At 44.9% G+C, this 18,911-nt stretch overlaps 1 protein-coding gene across 1 annotated transcript in view; it reads right to left on the bottom strand.

The window, feature by feature from the left end:
• Positions 1-4,895: 4,895 nt before the first annotated feature.
• The window catches only part of LOC128691422 (uncharacterized PE-PGRS family protein PE_PGRS10-like), a 47,998-nt gene continuing 33,982 nt past the window's right edge, over positions 4,896-18,911 (bottom strand). The window contains exons 2-4 of the mRNA XM_053780291.2: positions 16,030-16,815; positions 12,034-14,787; positions 4,896-5,542 (exon numbers count right to left, since the gene is read on the bottom strand). Coding sequence (XP_053636266.2) covers positions 4,896-5,542; positions 12,034-14,787; positions 16,030-16,815 — 4,187 coding nt within the window. The remainder of the gene's footprint in view (positions 5,543-12,033; positions 14,788-16,029; positions 16,816-18,911) is intronic.

Below are 18,911 nucleotides of genomic sequence, written 5' to 3'. Positions count from 1 at the left end.
CTGAAGCATTCAGGATTAATAAAAGGAATAGGAAAGAGACTCCAGTTCCTTTGATCAAGAGCCATTCACCGGCTAAGTACCTTCTTGAAGATTTCACTGTCATATAACATGCTAAAGAATGCAAAATTATAAGAAGGTGGACCTATTCACGTTCCACAAAATTATATCCATTATTTGTTCCAGGTCATTAGCCACAAGTCGCAGAAGATATCGATGGTGAAAATATCCCAACCATTTATGAATTTATGACAACCGAGATGATGGGTTCTTTTCTCATGGGAAGCACCCTGAAGATAACTAAATTTACAGCTAGTGAGCTCGTGACGGTCATTAAGGCTGCCTGAAACCTCGTTTTCAGAGTCAAGCACATTACAACATCTAAAGTAGAGATTAAATTAAACCCTCAGAGCAATTATACTCAGAGACAAACACCTGTCGGTGCACATCCTGTGAAATCTGTGGGAACTGTGACACACTTCACGAACATTATCCTTCATGAACACAAGTCAACCCACACCACGACACTCTGACTTTTATCACAATCTTTTTTTATATATGATATACAATACCTACAAATTCATCACCTTATATTCTTCACCACACGAATAAGGTGAGGTTTGTGACCTCGCGACAAGGGCAGACGGATGGTGGAGGTGTCGGTGGTGTTTCCTGTGTCAGGAAACATATCAAATATCTTTTGACACGTGTCTTTGTAAGACGACCCCTTGGGCTGGTTTTACACCCTTCAAAAAAGATCACTTCCTCAGAATGAGGAATACAAAGGGATATTTCCTTCCTTCCTTATAACATGCTTGTGCAGCGCACACACAGGCAATGTGAGAATGACATAGCAGCGAAACCCAAGTCTGACCCAAAGCTGTTGTACAGCCACATCAGGATGAAAACAACAGTTAAGGACCAGGTAATCAGGCTAAGGAAGGAAGGAGGAGAGATCATAAGAAGCGACAGCGAAGTATGCGAGGAGCTCAACATGAGATTCAAAGAAGTGTTCATAGAGACAGAAGGGACTCCAGAAAGGCAGAGAGGTGGGGTACACCATCAAGTGTTGGACACAATACATACAACCGAGGAAGAAGTGAAGAGGCTGTTAAGCGAGCTAGATACCTCAAAGGCAATAGGGCCGGATAACATCTCTCCATGTGTCCTGAGAGATACAGCAGAGGCGCTTTGTGTACCACTAACAACTATCTTCAAAACATCTATCGAAACAGGACAGCTACTGGAAATAAGGAAGACAGTAAATGTAGTCCCAATTTTTAAAAAAGGAGACAGACAGGAAGCATTAAATTACGGACCAGTGACACTGACGTGTATAGTATGCAAGGTCAAGGAGAAAATTATCAGGAAAAGAGTGGTGGAGAACCTAGAAAGGAATGAGCTTATCAACGACAGCCAGCACGGTTTCAGGGACGGGAAATCCTGCGTCACAAACCTACTGGAGTTCTATGACAGGGTGACGGTAGTAAGGCAAGAGAGAGAGGGGTGGGTAGACTGCACTTTCTTGGACTGTAAGAAGGCGTTTGACACAGTTCCACTCAAGAGATTAGTGCAAAAGCTGGAGGACCAGGCAGGGATAACAAGGAAGGCACTACAATGGATCAGAGAATACCTGTCAGGAAGACAACAGCGAGTCATGGTACGTGGCAAGGTGTCAGAGTGGGCGCCTGTAACGAGCGGGGTGCCACAGGGATGTTTCTGTCATTTGTGAAGGACAATACGGAAGGAATAGAATCCGAAGTGTCCCTGTTTGCAGATAATGTGAAGTTAATGAGAAGAATTCAATCGGACTAGGACCAGGCAGAACTACAAAGGGATCTGGACAGACTGTAGGCCTTGACCAGCAAATGGCTCCTGGAGTTCAACCCCACCAAGTGCAAAGTCATGAAGATTGGGGAAGGGCAAAGAAGACCACAGATGGAGCACAGTCTAGGAGGCCAGAGCCTACAAACCTCACTCAAGTAAAAGGATTTTGGGGTGAGTATAACACCAGGCACATCTCTTGAGGCGCACATCAACCAAATAACCGCTGCAGCATACGGGCGCCTGGCAAACCTAAGACCAGCATTCCGGCATCTAAATAAGGAGTCATTCAGGAGCCTGTACACTGTGTACGTTAGGCCCATATTGGAACATGCAGCGCCAGTTTGGAACCCTCACCTAGCCAAGTACACAAGGAAACTACAGAAAGTGCAAAGGTTTGCAACAACACTAGTCCCGGATTTAAGGGGTATGTCCTACGAGGAGAGGCTAAAGGAAATCGACTTGACGACACTGGAAGACAGGAGAGATATGGAGAATTTGATAACGACATATAAAATACTGAGACAGAATGTTCCAGAGATGGGACACAGAAACAAGGGGTCACAGTTGGAAGTTGAAGACTCAGATGAATCACAGGGACATCAGGAAGTATTTCTTTAGTCACAGAGTTGTCAGGAAGCGGAATAGTCTGGAAAATGATGTAGTAGAGACAGGATTCATATATAGCTTTGAGAAGAGGTATGATAAAGCGCATGGAGCAGGAAAAGTGACCCAGTAGCGACCAGTGAAGAGGCGGGGCCAGAAGCTTCCCAGACTATTCCGCTTCCTGACAACTCTGTGACTAAAGAAATACTTCCTGATGTCCCTGTGATTCATCTGAGTCTTCAACTTCCAACTGTGACCCCTTGTTGCTGTGTCCCATCTCTGGAACATTCTGTCTCAGTATTTTATGTCGTTATCAAATCCTCCATATCTCTCCTGTCTTCCAGTGTCAAGTCGATTTCCTTTAGCTTCTCCTCGTAGGATATACCCATTAAATCCGGGACTACTGTTGTTGCAAACCTTTGCAACAACACTATATATGTGTGTATATATATATATATATATATATATATATATATATATATATATATATATATATATATATATATATATATATATATATAATAATAAAAATAATAATAATAATAATAATAATAATAATAATAATAATAATAATAATAATAATAATAATGTGCCAAATAGGTAAAACTGGTCAATTAGCAAGAACTCATTTAAAATTAATTCTTTTCTAAAATTTTCTCTTATACATTATAAGATATATTTTTTTTTCATTTATGTTAATGCAAAAATTAATAATTTTCTACCAAAAGAACCTTACAAAACTTACTTAGCCTTATTATAACAAGTGCAATTTAATTTAGCCTACTCCATCTAAATATATTTTAGATAAGTTTACAACATACAGTTTACAACATATCTATCTATCTGTACATATATAATATTATTTTTTTATTATTAACACACTGGCAGATTCCCACCAAGGCAGGGTGGCCCTAAAAAGAAAACTTTCACCATCATTCACTCTATCACTGTCTTGCCAGAAGGGTGCTTTACACTACAGTTTTTAAACTGCAACATTAATATATATATATATATATATATATATATATATATATATATATATATATATATATATATATATATATATATATATATATATATATACATAACCCCTTTTCTGAATGCAAAACTATAGATATTCTCCATAAAATGTATTTTTTGTTAATATTTTTGGGTGTCTGGAATGGATTAATTGGATTTACATTTTTCTTATGGGAAATATAAACAAAAAATACATTTTATAGAGGATAACTATAGTTTTACACACAGGAAAGGGATTATGAAATTCGAGGGTCCACTGTATATATATATATATATATATATATATATATATATATATATATATATATATATATATATATATATATATATATATATATATATATATATAGATATACCTATCTCCAATACACCAGGGAGGAAGGAGGGGCAGCTGCCAGCTTCAGGGAGTCCCAAAAGTCTAGAAAATATGGAGAACTTGCCCATCATTATATGTTTGTTCCCATAGGCTCAGAGACCCTTGGCTCATGGGGAAAGAGTGCATCTAAATTCCTTAAGGAGCTGGGAAAAAGACTCATCAGGGTAACTAGGGATCCCAGGGCAGCTAGTTTTCTGTTCCAGCGGCTCAGTGCAGCTGTTCAAAGGGGTAATGCCTGCTGTATTTTGGGCACACGCCCCAGCTCTGAGGAGCTGGATGAGATTTTCGCCTTATAATCGGTGATACACACGTAACAACATGTACCTTATATGCCACCTTTATATCAACAATGTATCTCTTAAATCTTCTGTACCATATTATGTAATAAAATGTTCCTATTGGTAAAAAAATATATATACTAAAAGATGGGATGGTAGGGGAAGTGGAATATTCAAACGGCTTCAGGAAGAAATCCAAATATTCTTCCTTGAAGCCTTTTTATGCACTTCTCCGAGGCTATGGGTCCCACAATTTACACCAGAGGTGGACCCCATCTCTTATATATATATATATATATATATATATATATATATATATATATATATATATATATATATATATATATATATATATATATATATATATATATATATATATATATATATATATATATGTATATATATATATATATATATATATATATATATATATATATATATATATATATATATATATATATATATATATATATATATTCATTTTTTCCTACCTTCGGGTTGATGGCAATGATAATATTATTATAATACTTCATTAAAGTCATGGAGAGTTAAACCCGTAGGTGCTATGTGGCTAGGGAATGCGACATAATCACATTTAATCCAATTAAAAGAAGGAGTACGCCAAATCCTGGCGATACCATTTCTTTTAAACACTTTCATTCCCCTCATGTTAGGTATCTTTACGTAGGTGAGGGGCGCTTGATCCAAGAAAATAGGGCCTCCATCCCCTTCTTCAAATCGAACCTGAGATCAGTATCAGGCTCAGCTGAGCTCAGTATCAGATCCAGCTGAGCTCAGTACCAGGTTCGGTGGTTTAAAGGACTGGCTTCGGACCTCTGGAACTTTGTGTCCTGTGTGCGTGATCTTCCAGCTTTGATCACTCCAGGTACTTTGAATGATGTTCCAAAAGATTTCACGTTCTGAAACGCTGGATGCAACTTCCAAGGTTCAAACTTAAAAATCCCTGAAGTAAAAAGTTGAAGTAGTGGGTTTTCAGGGACAATGGGATTCATCCAGGAAGAATATGCTGGTGGTGGATATATTGTACTTGATGCACCGAACTTGTTACTGGGGATTGTGGATGTTAATACCGTTCCATAAACTTCGGGACCAGTTAGTTTATTGCCGGTATCGCTAATAAATTGCCCGAAACCATTACCGGACGGACCGGAACCATTACCGGACTGTCCGAAGCCGTTATTGTTAACGGGGGAGGGAGGTGATCTGCGTGTTGTGTGACCTGGACGGTTGCCAGCTCTCCAGATCCACTTGTCACCTTTATAGTAGCTCCCTACTGTGCTCGTTGACGGTGCTGATACACCTACAGAAGTGCTTGTAGCCGTGGTTGTTGACAGAGTAGTTGATACAGTTGTGGATGTAATGCCTTTAGTGGTTGATGATATGACGGGAGGTTCAAATACTGGAGTAGAGGTCATGGAATCTGGGAGAAAGAAATCAACAGGAAAAGAAATAAGCAAAAATATTAAAATGACTTCTGTGAGACATAAAGCCAATTATACATAAAGAAGCAAGACACTCTTTCCCTAGTGACGCCCCCTCCAGATGCTGTGTCTCACCTGTATCCAGTAATTTAAATCATTTCACCATGCATATGTTCTACTTTTATCATAGCTTTTGTACTGAACACATCTCTAGCAGGAGGAGATAATTACGGCAAATTCCCAAGTCACATCTTCCGTCGTTTTCTCTGAATTGAATTGATAAACCACAAAGTCACAGGTTGGTGACACCTTTCCAAAATAAAGAAACTCAAGTGCAGCACAAATTTCTCAATTATCTACTTGAAGCAGAGGGTCGGATCTACTAGGAAACTAATGAGACTCAATCTTCAGGGCCCCGTAATCCAGGAGGGGCCGCAGAAGCCTCTATAGTCCACATTGCTTTAAATTTTTGGGTGTACGGTATGAGATGCGGTTCATAAAATAGTAATAATATTATTATGATGTAATTCAATACAAAATAATAGTAAAAATTAAAAATTAAAAGGTTATTAAAGTACATAGGCTGGTCGTTGCTGGTAGTGAAGATGACCACTTAACAGTCGAAAATTTAGGGCCACAAAAATACAAAATTATACATCCGTCACTGACTTGAAGTGAGATAAAGTTAAGAATTATGAGTTGATATACAACGTAATGCACTTTATATTTCATCTAAGAAGTTAATTTTGTTCTTGAACCTAAATGTATGTTGTGATCCAGGTAATATGTCGTGCCGAATAGGTAAAATTGGTCAATTAGCGAGAACTCATTTAAAATTAAGTCCTTTCTAAAAATTTCTCTTATATGTTTAAATATATATATATATATATATATATATATATATATATATATATATATATATATATATATATATATATATATATATATATATTCATTTATCTTAATGTAAAAATTATTAATTTTGTACCAAAAGAACTTTAGAAAACATACCTAATCTTATTATAACAAGCGCAATTTAGTTTAACCTAATCCAACTAAATATATTTTAGATAAGTTTACAATAACTTAATAATAAACACACACAATGAAATATATTTTTTGTTCATTAGGTTCAGAATGATTTTTGTCTTTTATGTTCGACATATATAAAACTTTCTCTCTTATCTTCCATTTTGAACATAAACAGAATAAAATATTCCTCATGTAAAACAAAATTAAACATTTGCTTTTGACATTTAACATTAAATGTGTTAACAAGTTAGAGTTAACATTACTGAGTCATCACCTAGTACTCAGCGTCCTGTCACCTAGTACTCAATGTCCCGTCACATAGTACTCAGCGTCCTGTCACCAAGTACTCAATGTCCCGTCACCTAGTACTCAGCGTCCTGTCACCTAGTACTCAATGTCCCGTCACATAGTACTCAGCGTCCTGTCACCAAGTACTCAATGTCCCGTCACATAGTACTCAGCGTCCTGTCACCTAGTACTCAATGTCCCGTCACATAGTACTCAGCGTCCTGTCACCAAGTACTCAATGTCCCGTCACATAGTACTCAGCGTCCTGTCACCTAGTACTCAATGTCCCGTCACATAGTACTCAGCGTCCTGTCACCTAGTACTCAATGTCCCGTCACATAGTACTCAGCGTCCTGTCACCTAGTACTCAATGTCCCGTCACATAGTACTCAGCGTCCTGTCACCAAGTACTCAATGTCCCGTCACCTAGTACTCAGCGTCCTGTCACCTAGTACTCAATGTCCCGTCACATAGTACTCAGCGTCCTGTCACCAAGTACTCAATGTCCCGTCACATAGTACTCAGCGTCCTGTCACCTAGTACTCAATGTCCCGTCACATAGTACTCAGCGTCCTGTCACCAAGTACTCAATGTCCCGTCACATAGTACTCAGCGTCCTGTCACCTAGTACTCAATGTCCCGTCACATAGTACTCAGCGTCCTGTCACCTAGTACTCAATGTCCCGTCACATAGTACTCAGCGTCCTGTCACCAAGTACTCAATGTCCCGTCACATAGTACTCAGCGTCCTGTCACCTAGTACTCAATGTCCCGTCACATAGTACTCAGCGTCCTGTCACCAAGTACTCAATGTCCCGTCACATAGTACTCAGCGTCCTGTCACCTAGTACTCAATGTCCCGTCACATAGTACTCAGCGTCCTGTCACCTAGTACTCAATGTCCCGTCACATAGTACTCAGCGTCCTGTCACCAAGTACTCAATGTCCCGTCACATAGTACTCAGCGTCCTGTCACCTAGTACTCAATGTCCCGTCACATAGTACTCAGCGTCCTGTCACCAAGTACTCAATGTCCCGTCACATAGTACTCAGCGTCCTGTCACCAAGTACTCAATGTCCCGTCACCTAGTACTCAGCGTCCTGTCACCTAGTACTCAATGTCCCGTCACATAGTACTCAGTATCCTGTCACCTAGTACTCAATGTCCCGTCACATAGTACTCAGCGTCCTGTCACCAAGTACTCAATGTCCCGTCACATAGTACTCAGCGTCCTGTCACCAAGTACTCAATGTCCCGTCACCTAGTACTCAGCGTCCTGTCACCTAGTACTCAATGTCCCGTCACATAGTACTCAGTATCCTGTCACCTAGTACTCAATGTCCCGTCACATAGTACTCAGTATCCTGTCACCTAGTACTCAATGTCCCGTCACATAGTACTCAGTATCATGTCACCTAGTACTCAATGTCCCGTCACATAGTACTCAGTATCCTGTCACCTAGTACTCAGACTCCTGTCCGTGGTGCTCAGTGTCCTGTCACCTAGTACTCAGTGTCCTGTCACCTAGTACTCAATGTCCCGTCACATAGTACTCTGTGTCCTGTCACCTAGTACTCAATGTCCCGTCACATAGCACTCAGTATCCTGTCACCTAGTACTCAGAGTCCCGTCCCTGGTGCTCAGTGTCCTGTCACCTAGTACTCAGTGTCCTGTCACCTAGTACTCAATGTCCCGTCACATAGTACTCAGTATCCTGTCACCTAATACTAGAGTCCCGAATCATAGTACTCAGTGTCCTGTCACCTAGTACTTAATGTACCGTCACATAGTACACAGTATCCTGTCACCTAGTACTCAGTGTCCTGCCACCTAGTACTCAGTGCCCTGCCACCTAATATTCAGCGTCCCGCCCCTAGTACTCAGTGTCCTGTCACCTAGTACTCAGTATCCTGTCACCTAGTATTCAGTGTCGCGTCCCCTAGTACTCAGTGTTCCGTCCCCTAGTACTCAGTATCCTGTCACCTAGTAATCAGTGTCCTCTCACCTAGTACTCAGTTTCCCGTCACCAAGTACTTAGTGTCCTGTTACCTATTACTCAATGTCCCGTCACCTAGTACTCGGTGTCCTGTCACCTAGTACTCAGTGTCCCGTCCTCTAGTACCCAGTGTCTTGTTCCCTAGTACTCAGTGTCCCAACCCTTAGTACTCAGTGCCCTGTCACCTAACACTCAGTGTCCCTTCCCCTAGTACTCTGTGTCCCGTCTCCTAGTACTCAGTCTCCTGTCACCTAGTACTCTGTGTCCCGTCACCTAGTACTCAGTGTCCTGCCACCTAGTACTCAATGACCCGTCCCCTAGTACTCGGTGTCCCGTCACCTAGTATTCAGTGTCCCGTCCCGTAGTACTCAGTGTCCCGTCCCCTAGTATTCAATGTCCTGTCACCTAGTACTCTGTGTCACGTCACCTAGTTCTCAGTATCTTATCACCTAGTACTCAGTGTCCCGAATCATAGTACTCAGCATCCCGTCACCTAGCACTCAGTGTCCCAGTAGCCTAGTACTCAGTGCCTCGTCACTTAGTCCCCATCACCTAGTTGTCAATCACCTAATTGCCAGTCACCTTGTCCCTCATTACCTAGTTGCAGTCATCTAGTTGCCAGTCACCTTGTTGCCAGTCACCTAGTTGCCAGTCACCTAGTTGCCAGTCGTCTAGTTCCCAGTCACCTAGCTTCCAGTCACCTAGCTGCCAGTCACCTAGTTGCCAGTCACCTAGTTTCCAGTCACCCAGTTGCCAGTCAACTGGTTGCCAGTTACCTAGTTGCCGGTCACCTAGTTGCCGGTCACCTAGTTGCCGGTCACCTAGTTGCCGGTCACCTAGTTGCCGGTTACCTAGTTTCCAGTCACCTAGTTGCCAGTCACTTAGTTGCCAGTCACTTGGTTTCCAGTCAACTGGTTGCCAGTCACCTAGTTGCCAGTCAACTGGTTGCCAGTCACCTAGTTGCCAGTCAACTGGTTGCCAGTCACCTAGTTGCCAGTCACCTAGTTGCCAGTCAACTGGTTGCCAGTCACCTAGTTGCCAGTCACCTAATTGCCAGTCACCTAGTTACCAGTCAACTGGTTGCCAGTCACCTAATTGCCAGTCACCTAGTTGCCAGTCAACTAGTTTCCAGTCATCTAGTTGCCAGTCACCTAGCTGCCAGTTACCTAGTTGCCAGACACCTAGTTGCCAGTTACCTAGTTGCTAGTCACCTAGTTGCCAGTTACCTAGTTGCCAGTCACCTAGTTGCCAGTCACCTAGTTGCCAGTCACCTAGTTGCCAGTCAACTGGTTGCCAGTTACCTAGTTTCCAGTCACCTAGTTGCCAGCCATCTAGTTGCCAGTCACCTAGTTGCCAGTCACCTAATTGCCAATCACCTAGTTGCCAGTAAACTAGTTACCAATCACCTAGTTGCCAGTCAACTAGTTGCCAGTCACCTAGTTGCCAGTCACCTAGTTGCCAGTCACCTAGTTGCCAGTCACCTAGTTGCCAGTCAACTAGTTGCCAGTCACCTAGTTGCCAGTCAACTAGTTGCCAGTCACCTAGTTGCCAGTCACCTAGTTGCCAGTCACCTAGTTGCCAGTCACCTAGTTGCCAGTCACCTAGTTGCCAGTCACCTAGTTGCCAGCCACCTAGTTGCCAGTCACCTAGTTGCCAGTCACCTAGTTGCCAGTCACCTATTTGCCAGTCAACTAGTTGCCAGTCACCTAGTTGCCAGTCACCTAGTTGCCAGTCACCTAGTTGCCAATCAACTAGTTTCCAGTCACCTAGTTGCCAGTCACCTAGTTGCCAGTCACAGTCAACTAGTTGCCAAGTACCTAGTTGCCAGTCACCTAGTTACCAGTCAACTAGTTGCCAGTCACCTAGTTGCCAGTCAACTAGTTGCCAGTCACCTAGTTGCCAGTCAACTAGTTGCCAGTCACCTAGTTGCCAGTCAACTAGTTGCCAGTCACCTAGTTGCCAGGTACCTAGTTGCCAGTCAACTAGTTGCCAGTCACCTAGTTGCCAGTCAACTAGTTGCCAGTCACCTAGTTTCCAGGTACCTAGTTGCCAGTCACCTAGTTGCCAGTCACCTAGTTGCCAGTCACCTAGTTGCCAGTCAACTAGTTGCCAGTCACCTAGTTGCCAGGTACCTAGTTGCCAGTCAACTAGTTGCCAGTCACCTAGTTGCAAGTCAACTAGTTGCCAGTCACCTAGTTTCCAGGTACCTAGTTGCCAGTCACCTAGTTGCCAGTCACCTAGTTGCCAGTCACCTAGTTGCCAGGTACCTAGTTGCCAGTCACCTAGTTGCCAGTCACCTAGTTGCCAGTCACCTAGTTGCCAGTCACCTAGTTGCCAGGTACCTAGTTGCCAGGTACCTAGTTGCCAGTCACCTAGTTGCCAGTCACCTAGTTGCCAGTCACCTAGTTGCCAGTCACCTAGTTGCCAGGTACCTAGTTGCCAGGTACCTAGTTGCCAGTCACCTAGTTGCCAGTCACCTAGTTGCCAGTCACCTAGTTGCCAGGTACCTAGTTGCCAGTCACCTAGTTGCCAGGTACCTAGTTGCCAGGTACCTAGTTGCCAGTCACCTAGTTGCCACTCACCTAGTTGCCAATGGGAAATAAAAATAAATTATTCACCTGTTATGAATATCGTGATGAATTCTTCCGTTGTGGGTAGTGGGGTGCCACTTCCTCCTCCAGTGCCACTTCCTCCTCCAGTGCCACTTCCTCCTCCAGTGCCACTTCCTCCTTCAGTGCCACTTCCTCCTCCAGTGCCACTTCCTCCTCCAGTGCCACTTCCTCCTCCAGTGCCACTTCCTCCTCCAGTGCCACTTCCTCCTCCAGTGCCACTTCCTCCTCCAGTGCCACTTCCTCCTCCAGTGCCACTTCCTCCTCCAGTGCCACTTCCTCCTCCAGTGCCACTTCCTCCTCCAGTGCCACTTCCTCCTCCAGTGCCACTTCCTCCTCCAGTGCCACTTCCTCCTCCAGTGCCACTTCCTCCTCCAGTGCCACTTCCTCCTCCAGTGCCACTTCCTCCTCCAGTGCCACTTCCTCCTCCAGTGCCACTTCCTCCTCCAGTGCCACTTCCTCCTCCAGTGCCACTTCCTCCTCCAGTGCCACTTCCTCCTCCAGTGCCACTTCCTCCTCCAGTGCCACTTCCTCCTCCAGTGCCACTTCCTCCTCCAGTGCCACTTCCTCCTCCAGTGCCACTTCCTCCTCCAATGCCACTTCCTCCTCCAGTGCCACTTCCTCCTCCAATGCCACTTCCTCCTTCAGTGCCACTTCCTCCTCCAGTGCCACTTCCTCCCCCAGTGCCACTTCCTTTTCCAGTGCCATTTCCTCCTACAGTCCCACTTCCTCCTCCAGTGTCACCTCCACCAGTACCAGAACCACTTCCTCCTCCAGTGTCACCTCCACCAGTACCAGAACCACTTCCTCCACCAGTGCTAGTGCCACTTCCTCCTCCAATGACAGTGCCACTTCCTCCTTCAGTGACAATGCTACTTCCTCCTCCAGTGACAGTGTCAGTTCCTCCTCCAATGACAGTGCCACTTTCTCCTCCAGAAGAGCCACTTCCTCCACCAGTGCCACTGCCACTTCCTCCTTGAATGCCACTTCCTCCTCCAGTGACAGAGCCATTCCCTCCTCCAGTGAAAGAGCCACTTCCTCCACCAGTGACAGTGTCAGTTCCTCCTCCAGTGAGAGTGCCACTTCCTCCTCCAATGACAGTGCCACTTCCTCCTCCTGTGACAATGCCACTTCCTCCACCAGCGACAGTGTCACTTCCCCCAGTGATAGGGCCACTTCCTTCTCCAGTGACAGTGTCACTTCCTCCTCCAGTGACAGTGCCACTTCCTTCACCATTAATAGAGCCACTTCCTCCTCCAGTGACAAAACCACTTTCTACTCCAGCGACAGTGCCACTTCCTCCTCCAGTGACAGGGCCACTTTCTCCTCCAGTGACAGTGGCACTTCCTCCTCCAGTAATAGAGCCACTTCCTCCTGCTGTCCCAGGACCACTTCCTCCTGCCGTCCCAGGACCACTTTCTCCTGCAAACCCAGGACCACTTCCTCCTGCTGTCCCAGGACCAATTCCTCCTGCTGTCCCAGGACCACTTCCTCCTGCCGTCCCAGGACCACTTCCTCCTGCCGTCCCAGGACCACTTCCTCCTGCCGTCCCAGGACCACTTTCTCCTGCAAACCCAGGACCACTTCCTCCTGCTGTCCCAGGACCAATTCCTCCTGCTGTCCCAGGACCACTTCCTCCTGCCGTCCCAGGACCACTTCCTCCTGCCGTCCCAGGACCACTTCCTCCTGCCGTCCCAGGACCACTTCCTCCTGCCGTCCCAGGACCACTTCCTCCTGTCGTCCCAGGACCACTTCCTCCTGCCGTCTCAGGACCACTTTCTCCTGCCGTCCCAGGACCACTTCCTTCTGCCGTCCCAGGACCACTTCCTCCTGCCTTCTCTGTACTATTGGGGCCTCCATTTTCCAAAACAGTTCCTCCTCCAGTTCCTCCTCCACTTTCAGTTCCATCAGTTCTGTTTCTTCCTCCACTTACAGGTCCAGTTCCAGTTCCCACTACAGTTCCACTACCCTCCGTTTCCGTCCCACTTGCTCCACCAGTTGCAGTTCCAGTACTTCCTCCTCCCTCAGCTTCTTCACCGCCTGCTGCGTCTCCTTCAGCGCCTACATCGTACTCCTCTAAGTAGTCCCCACCACCAGCCTCTTGGTCCTGGCTCTGGGTGCCATCTAGGTTACCCCCAGCAACGCTTGAACCACCAGTAGCAACACCTGAGCCAACTCCAGCAATACTTGAGCCACCAACAACAGCACTTGAGCCACCACCAGCAACACCTGAACCACCACCAACAACACCTGAACCACCACCAACAACAATTGAGCCACCACCAGCAACACCTGAACTACCACCAACAACACTTGAGCCACCACCAGCAACACCTGAACTAGCACCAACAACACTTAAGCCACCACCAACAACACCTGAACCACCACCAGCAACACTTGAGCCACCACCAGCAACACTTGAACTACCACCAACAACACTTGAGCCACCACCAGCAACACCTGAACCACCACCAGCAACACTTGAGCCACCACCAGCAACACCTGAAATACCACCAACAACACTTGAGCCACCACCAGCAACACCTGAACCACCACCAGCAACACTTGAACTACCACCAACAATACTTGAGCCACCACCAGCAACACCTGAACCACCACCAGCAACACTTGAGCTACCACCAGCAACACTTGAACTACCACCAACAATACTTGAGCCACCACCAGCAACACCTGAACCACCACCAGCAACACTTGAGCCACCACCAGCAACACCTGAACCACCACCAGCAACACTTGAGCCACCACCAGCAACACCTGAACCACCACCAACAACACTTGAGCCACCACCAGCAACACCTGAACCGCCACCAGCAACACTTGAGCCACCACCAGCAACACCTGAACCACCACCAGCAACACTTGAGCCACCACCAGCAACACCTGAACCGCCACCAGCAACACTTGAGCCACCACCAGCAACACCTGAACCACCACCAGCAACACCTGAACCACCACCAGCAACACTTGAGCCACCACCAGCAACACCTGAACCGCCACCAGCAACACTTGAGCCACCACCAGCAACACCTGAACCAGCACCAGCAACACTTGAGCTACCACCAGCAACACTTGAACTACCACCAACAACACTTGAGCCACCACCAGCAACACTTGAACTACCACCAACAACACTTGAGCCACCACCAGCACCACTGTCAAGAGCATCACCGCCACCTCCGTTACCAGCCCCGCCACCGTCATCTCCTATTACAGCATCTTCACCATACTCATACAAGTCATAAGCAGCACCGTCACCACCGTCTGTGTCCTGGCCTCCAGCGCCGGGATCTGCCGGAACTGGAAAAAAGGAAGTATTGGGATACTAGGGAGAATGTACTATTACTGAAGAACCTCTATTTCTGGAACAATTGAAACTTTTATTTGGTATCTGCGAAGGATTACCTCTAGTGTTCGTCTGCTTTTGTTTTCTTCCAAGTATTTCGTTGATAACTTGATAGCGCCTTGTCCGAGTGACATCCAACTTTCAATTCTGGTATAGTGTAACTAGGACAGCCTTCATGCAATACATTGTCACGTGCAGGTGCCCTCTGGTTAATTTTGCGTAGATTAAACCATAACACGGGTGGGGGTTGAACTCGTGGCGAGTGTCATTACGATTTCGTGAGTCAGTTTATACATAGATTTGTTTTCTGATCAGTTTCAGTTGCTCATCACTGGTGTATCCTACTTAAAAGAAACTTATAATAATAAGCCTGAGGTTGTAGTGGGAGTGTGTACATACAATTTTGTCAGTTATATTTACAAAATGATGCAGTATTTTTTCTGTGAAATAACACGAATATGCTTCCTTCCAACTGTTTTAAGCTTCAACTTTCTTCTAAGTAAAGTAATTCAGTATTTTTGAGTTTGTAGCTGATTCTAGAAAGTTTTCAAGTTACCGCTATGAAACAAAACCTGGGAATGTCCTATACGTAACTTTGATACGAGGAGATCTCCACATGCCAGTGATTTAATGAATCGTTCCCTAGTTACAGGAAACCAGTGTTGAAAATTTGAAGCCTAACGAATTAGGCGTTCTCAAGTTATAAATGAGAAACTTGAATGAAGAAAAATTAATACAAATAATAAGAAACTTCAGGTATACACTCAAAGTATTCCTTCCGGGATACCTAATAATTGCTTATATCTATCATACGATTATCTTAAGTTATATATTATTAATCTGAAACTGTTAATGGGTGTTTCGTTAAGTCTTTCTTTGTCATTGGATATTTAAGAATAATATAAAGTTATATAACTTTGTTTTAAATTATATACACAGAAAAAAAAAATAAGTAAAAATGTTTAATTCCAAGTGATACTTTTCCTGAGTCAATGAAATTAAATATTTAGGTAGACCAGAGAAATAATAATAAATAAAAAAAAACAATTGCTAACACTAAAACGTACAAGTGCAAAAAGTTTCGTTTAATTTGACTTATAAAACGCTTTTAGAATTTCTGTAAGGTTTATGTTGACTAGCGTATGCATATGGGCTTTGTATCATTAAATTATTTTCTTAAATTACTTTAAACTTACTGTCATCATTAGAACTGTCGTAATAACTATAGTAATCTCCATCGTTCTGCCTTACTGCAGCTTCTTCGTTTGTCGCATCTCTCTGTCCTGTCCGGCTTCTCTGCCTTGCCGCCCCTCCCTGACTTTGTCCCTTGTTCGGTTCTTGCTTGCTCCATATCCACAGTTTTCTTCCAGTTTCCTGTTTTTTGCTAGCTTCTTCCTCCTCTTGACGTTGCTGGATCACATCATGCACGGTTTTCGCTGCCTCTTGCAGCATCACTCTCTCTATGAGGGTCGTGGAGTTCGTCTCTGAAGCAGTTTTTCTCGTGACTTTGTTTTCCAGTTTATTTCTGTGTTTCTGTTGAGTCGAAGCTTTAGTTTTAGTGCGGTGAAGTGAGGCTTCATTGATTCTTCGTCGCATCTGGATCTCTTGTTGTCTTTTCTGTGTTCCTTTTCTATTCATTGTCTTTCTGTTGTTGTTAGTTCCTGTAGTGTCCTGCTCCGTACGTACTCCTATCGCTTGTTTATCTCTTATCTTCAACTTACTGTTCACACTTTGTTTCGTGTTAGCATAATTTAACGTAGCGGTATCGTTTGCATCGCTTGGGTATCGTTTCAGATTTAATCTTTTGGTTCCTTTTCTTAGTTCATTCTCCTGTATTTTCACATTCATCCCTTTAGTCTTCCTCAAGGAGTCGCCAGTGATCAACAGGGTCGTCTGCGTCGCCGGTGGTGACTCCGTCTGGTGCCAGGGGGACGCGGCTGAACCTTCCCACAACACTCTGGCTTCCTCATCATCCTTAACCTCTGAAAGATATGATAAAAAAAAATTGAGTATGTGGTATCACTCTTATGTCAACAAAATAAATATTTATTTTGGGTAACATGACGCTGTGACCGCGTCAGCCTTTCCCAGGCTTAAAGTTATTCATGTGTTAAGTAAATTAAGATATTTTATGATTTATGTATTTTTAGCGAGAATAGCTCAGGTTGCAAGAACAGTTTTAGTGTAGAAATTAAAATGGCAAATAGTATGTCGTAACTATAGTAAACCGCTTTCTCTCAGGAGAAAGAAGGGGAGGAGAGGGGAGGGGAGGTGATGGGAGGGGAAGGGAGGTGATGCGAGGGGAGGGGAGGGGAGGGGAAGGGAGAGGAGGGGAGGGGAGGGGAGGGGGAGAGGGGAGAATGTAACTACGTCATATTTCAACTGTTCAAGGGATCCTCAAAAGCCACCAATTTGACTGTTTCTCACAACAGTACCATGTTTTCTGTGGTTAAGAGGACGAGCTGCGTTGGGAGTGTTGTCAGAATCTCTCAAATTATATATATGCTCATACCCTCAAAGCCATATAGTTTATACACTCAAGAAAAGTTGGTATGAACGACTCTCAATAAACAGAAGAATAAAGATGTACTAGGAAAGTTTCTGGGGCTGCGGGAGGGAGACAGAAGGATCACAGTTGCTGTCGCTGATACAACTGTACCGAAGTGACAGTTGTGCTGGATGCAAATTCTATCTCTTATGAGCCTCGTAGCTCAGTGGTACAGCACTGGACCTGCTATTGCCAAGACCATGAGTCGAGTCCCTCGTTCTCGTCCACCCTTCTGTTTATTCATATATATATCTTGATGCCCATGATGCTCTGTATCTCCCCACAAGGTGTCTTACTATGCCAAGACTCACTTACTTCCTGAGGTGTGCACCTTCTTTTGACAACCCAACACTCAACGAATATGACGCACACCTGAGATCAACCTTTAAGAAGGCACTGAACCTGTCACTAGAGGATCAGCAATGGGATCAGGCAACCCTGCCAGTGCGACTGGGAGGTATAGGGGTGCGCAAAGCAACGAATGTTGCTTTACCTGCTTTTCTGTCTTCGTGTTTGGCTTCCAGTGCATAAGTCAAGAAGATTGTCCCCAAACGCTTGAGAGACGTGGTAGGAGCTCAAGACCCCAGGTTTACTGAAGCAGTGATTCGGTGGGACACCCTTGCAGACTCCTCCAGTAGACCAGCTCCTTCAAAAGAACACAAACAGTCCCACTGGGACAAACCGATCATGGAAAAAATCGCCAACACAATGCTCACCAACGCTTCAGGAAAGGACAAAGCTCGTCTCCTGGCAGTGAAGGCACCACACTCAGGAGATTTCCTTTTAGCTGTTCTCAGTTCCTCCCTGGGCACTCGACTCGATCCACAGCTATTCGGATTGGTGTTGCTCTTCGCCTAGCCGCCCCCATCCTCACCGAACATAGGTGTATTTGCGGCAGGGCGATGGCTGATCAATTCGGACTTCATGGTCTCGTGTGTCACACAGCAGAAGGGAAGTATGCCAGACATGAGGAGGCTAATGACATCATAAAGAGAAGCCTCGCCACAGCCCGTTGCCCAGCTCAACGGGAACCCCAAGTGCAGAGATCTGACGGAAGTCAAAAGCGTCCTGATGGAGCCACTATGCTACCCTGAAAGGATGGAAAGCAGATTGCCTGGGACTACACCTGTACTGCCACATTGGCAGACACCTACCTGCCATACTCCCAAGATGAAGGGGGTGGAGCTGCCAGCCACAGGGTGACCCAGAAGATCCGCAAATATGAAGACCTTCCCCCATGTTTTAACTTCATCCCAATAGGGTCGGAGACCCTTGGAGCAAGAGGCAAGTGTGCTCTAAAGATTCTCAGAGCTGGGTGAGAAGCTCGTCATAGAAACCAAGGACTACAGAGCGACCAGCTTCCTCTTTCAGAGACTCAGTGTTGCGATCCAGAGAGGAAATGCCTGCAGCATTCTGGGCACGCGGCCCACCGCCGGGGAGCTGGACGAAGTATTCGAGATGTTGCTCTGAGTTGTTATTTATATTGTTTTAAGAACATAAGAACATAAGAAAGAAGGAACACTGTAACAG

The sequence above is a fragment of the Cherax quadricarinatus genome, chromosome 36, assembly GCF_038502225.1.
Source record: "Cherax quadricarinatus isolate ZL_2023a chromosome 36, ASM3850222v1, whole genome shotgun sequence".
In the NCBI taxonomy this organism is placed as follows: Eukaryota; Metazoa; Arthropoda; class Malacostraca; order Decapoda; family Parastacidae; genus Cherax; species Cherax quadricarinatus.
The sequence above is the reverse complement of the archived record's forward strand: the minus strand, read 5'-3'. Positions and strand labels throughout refer to the sequence as shown.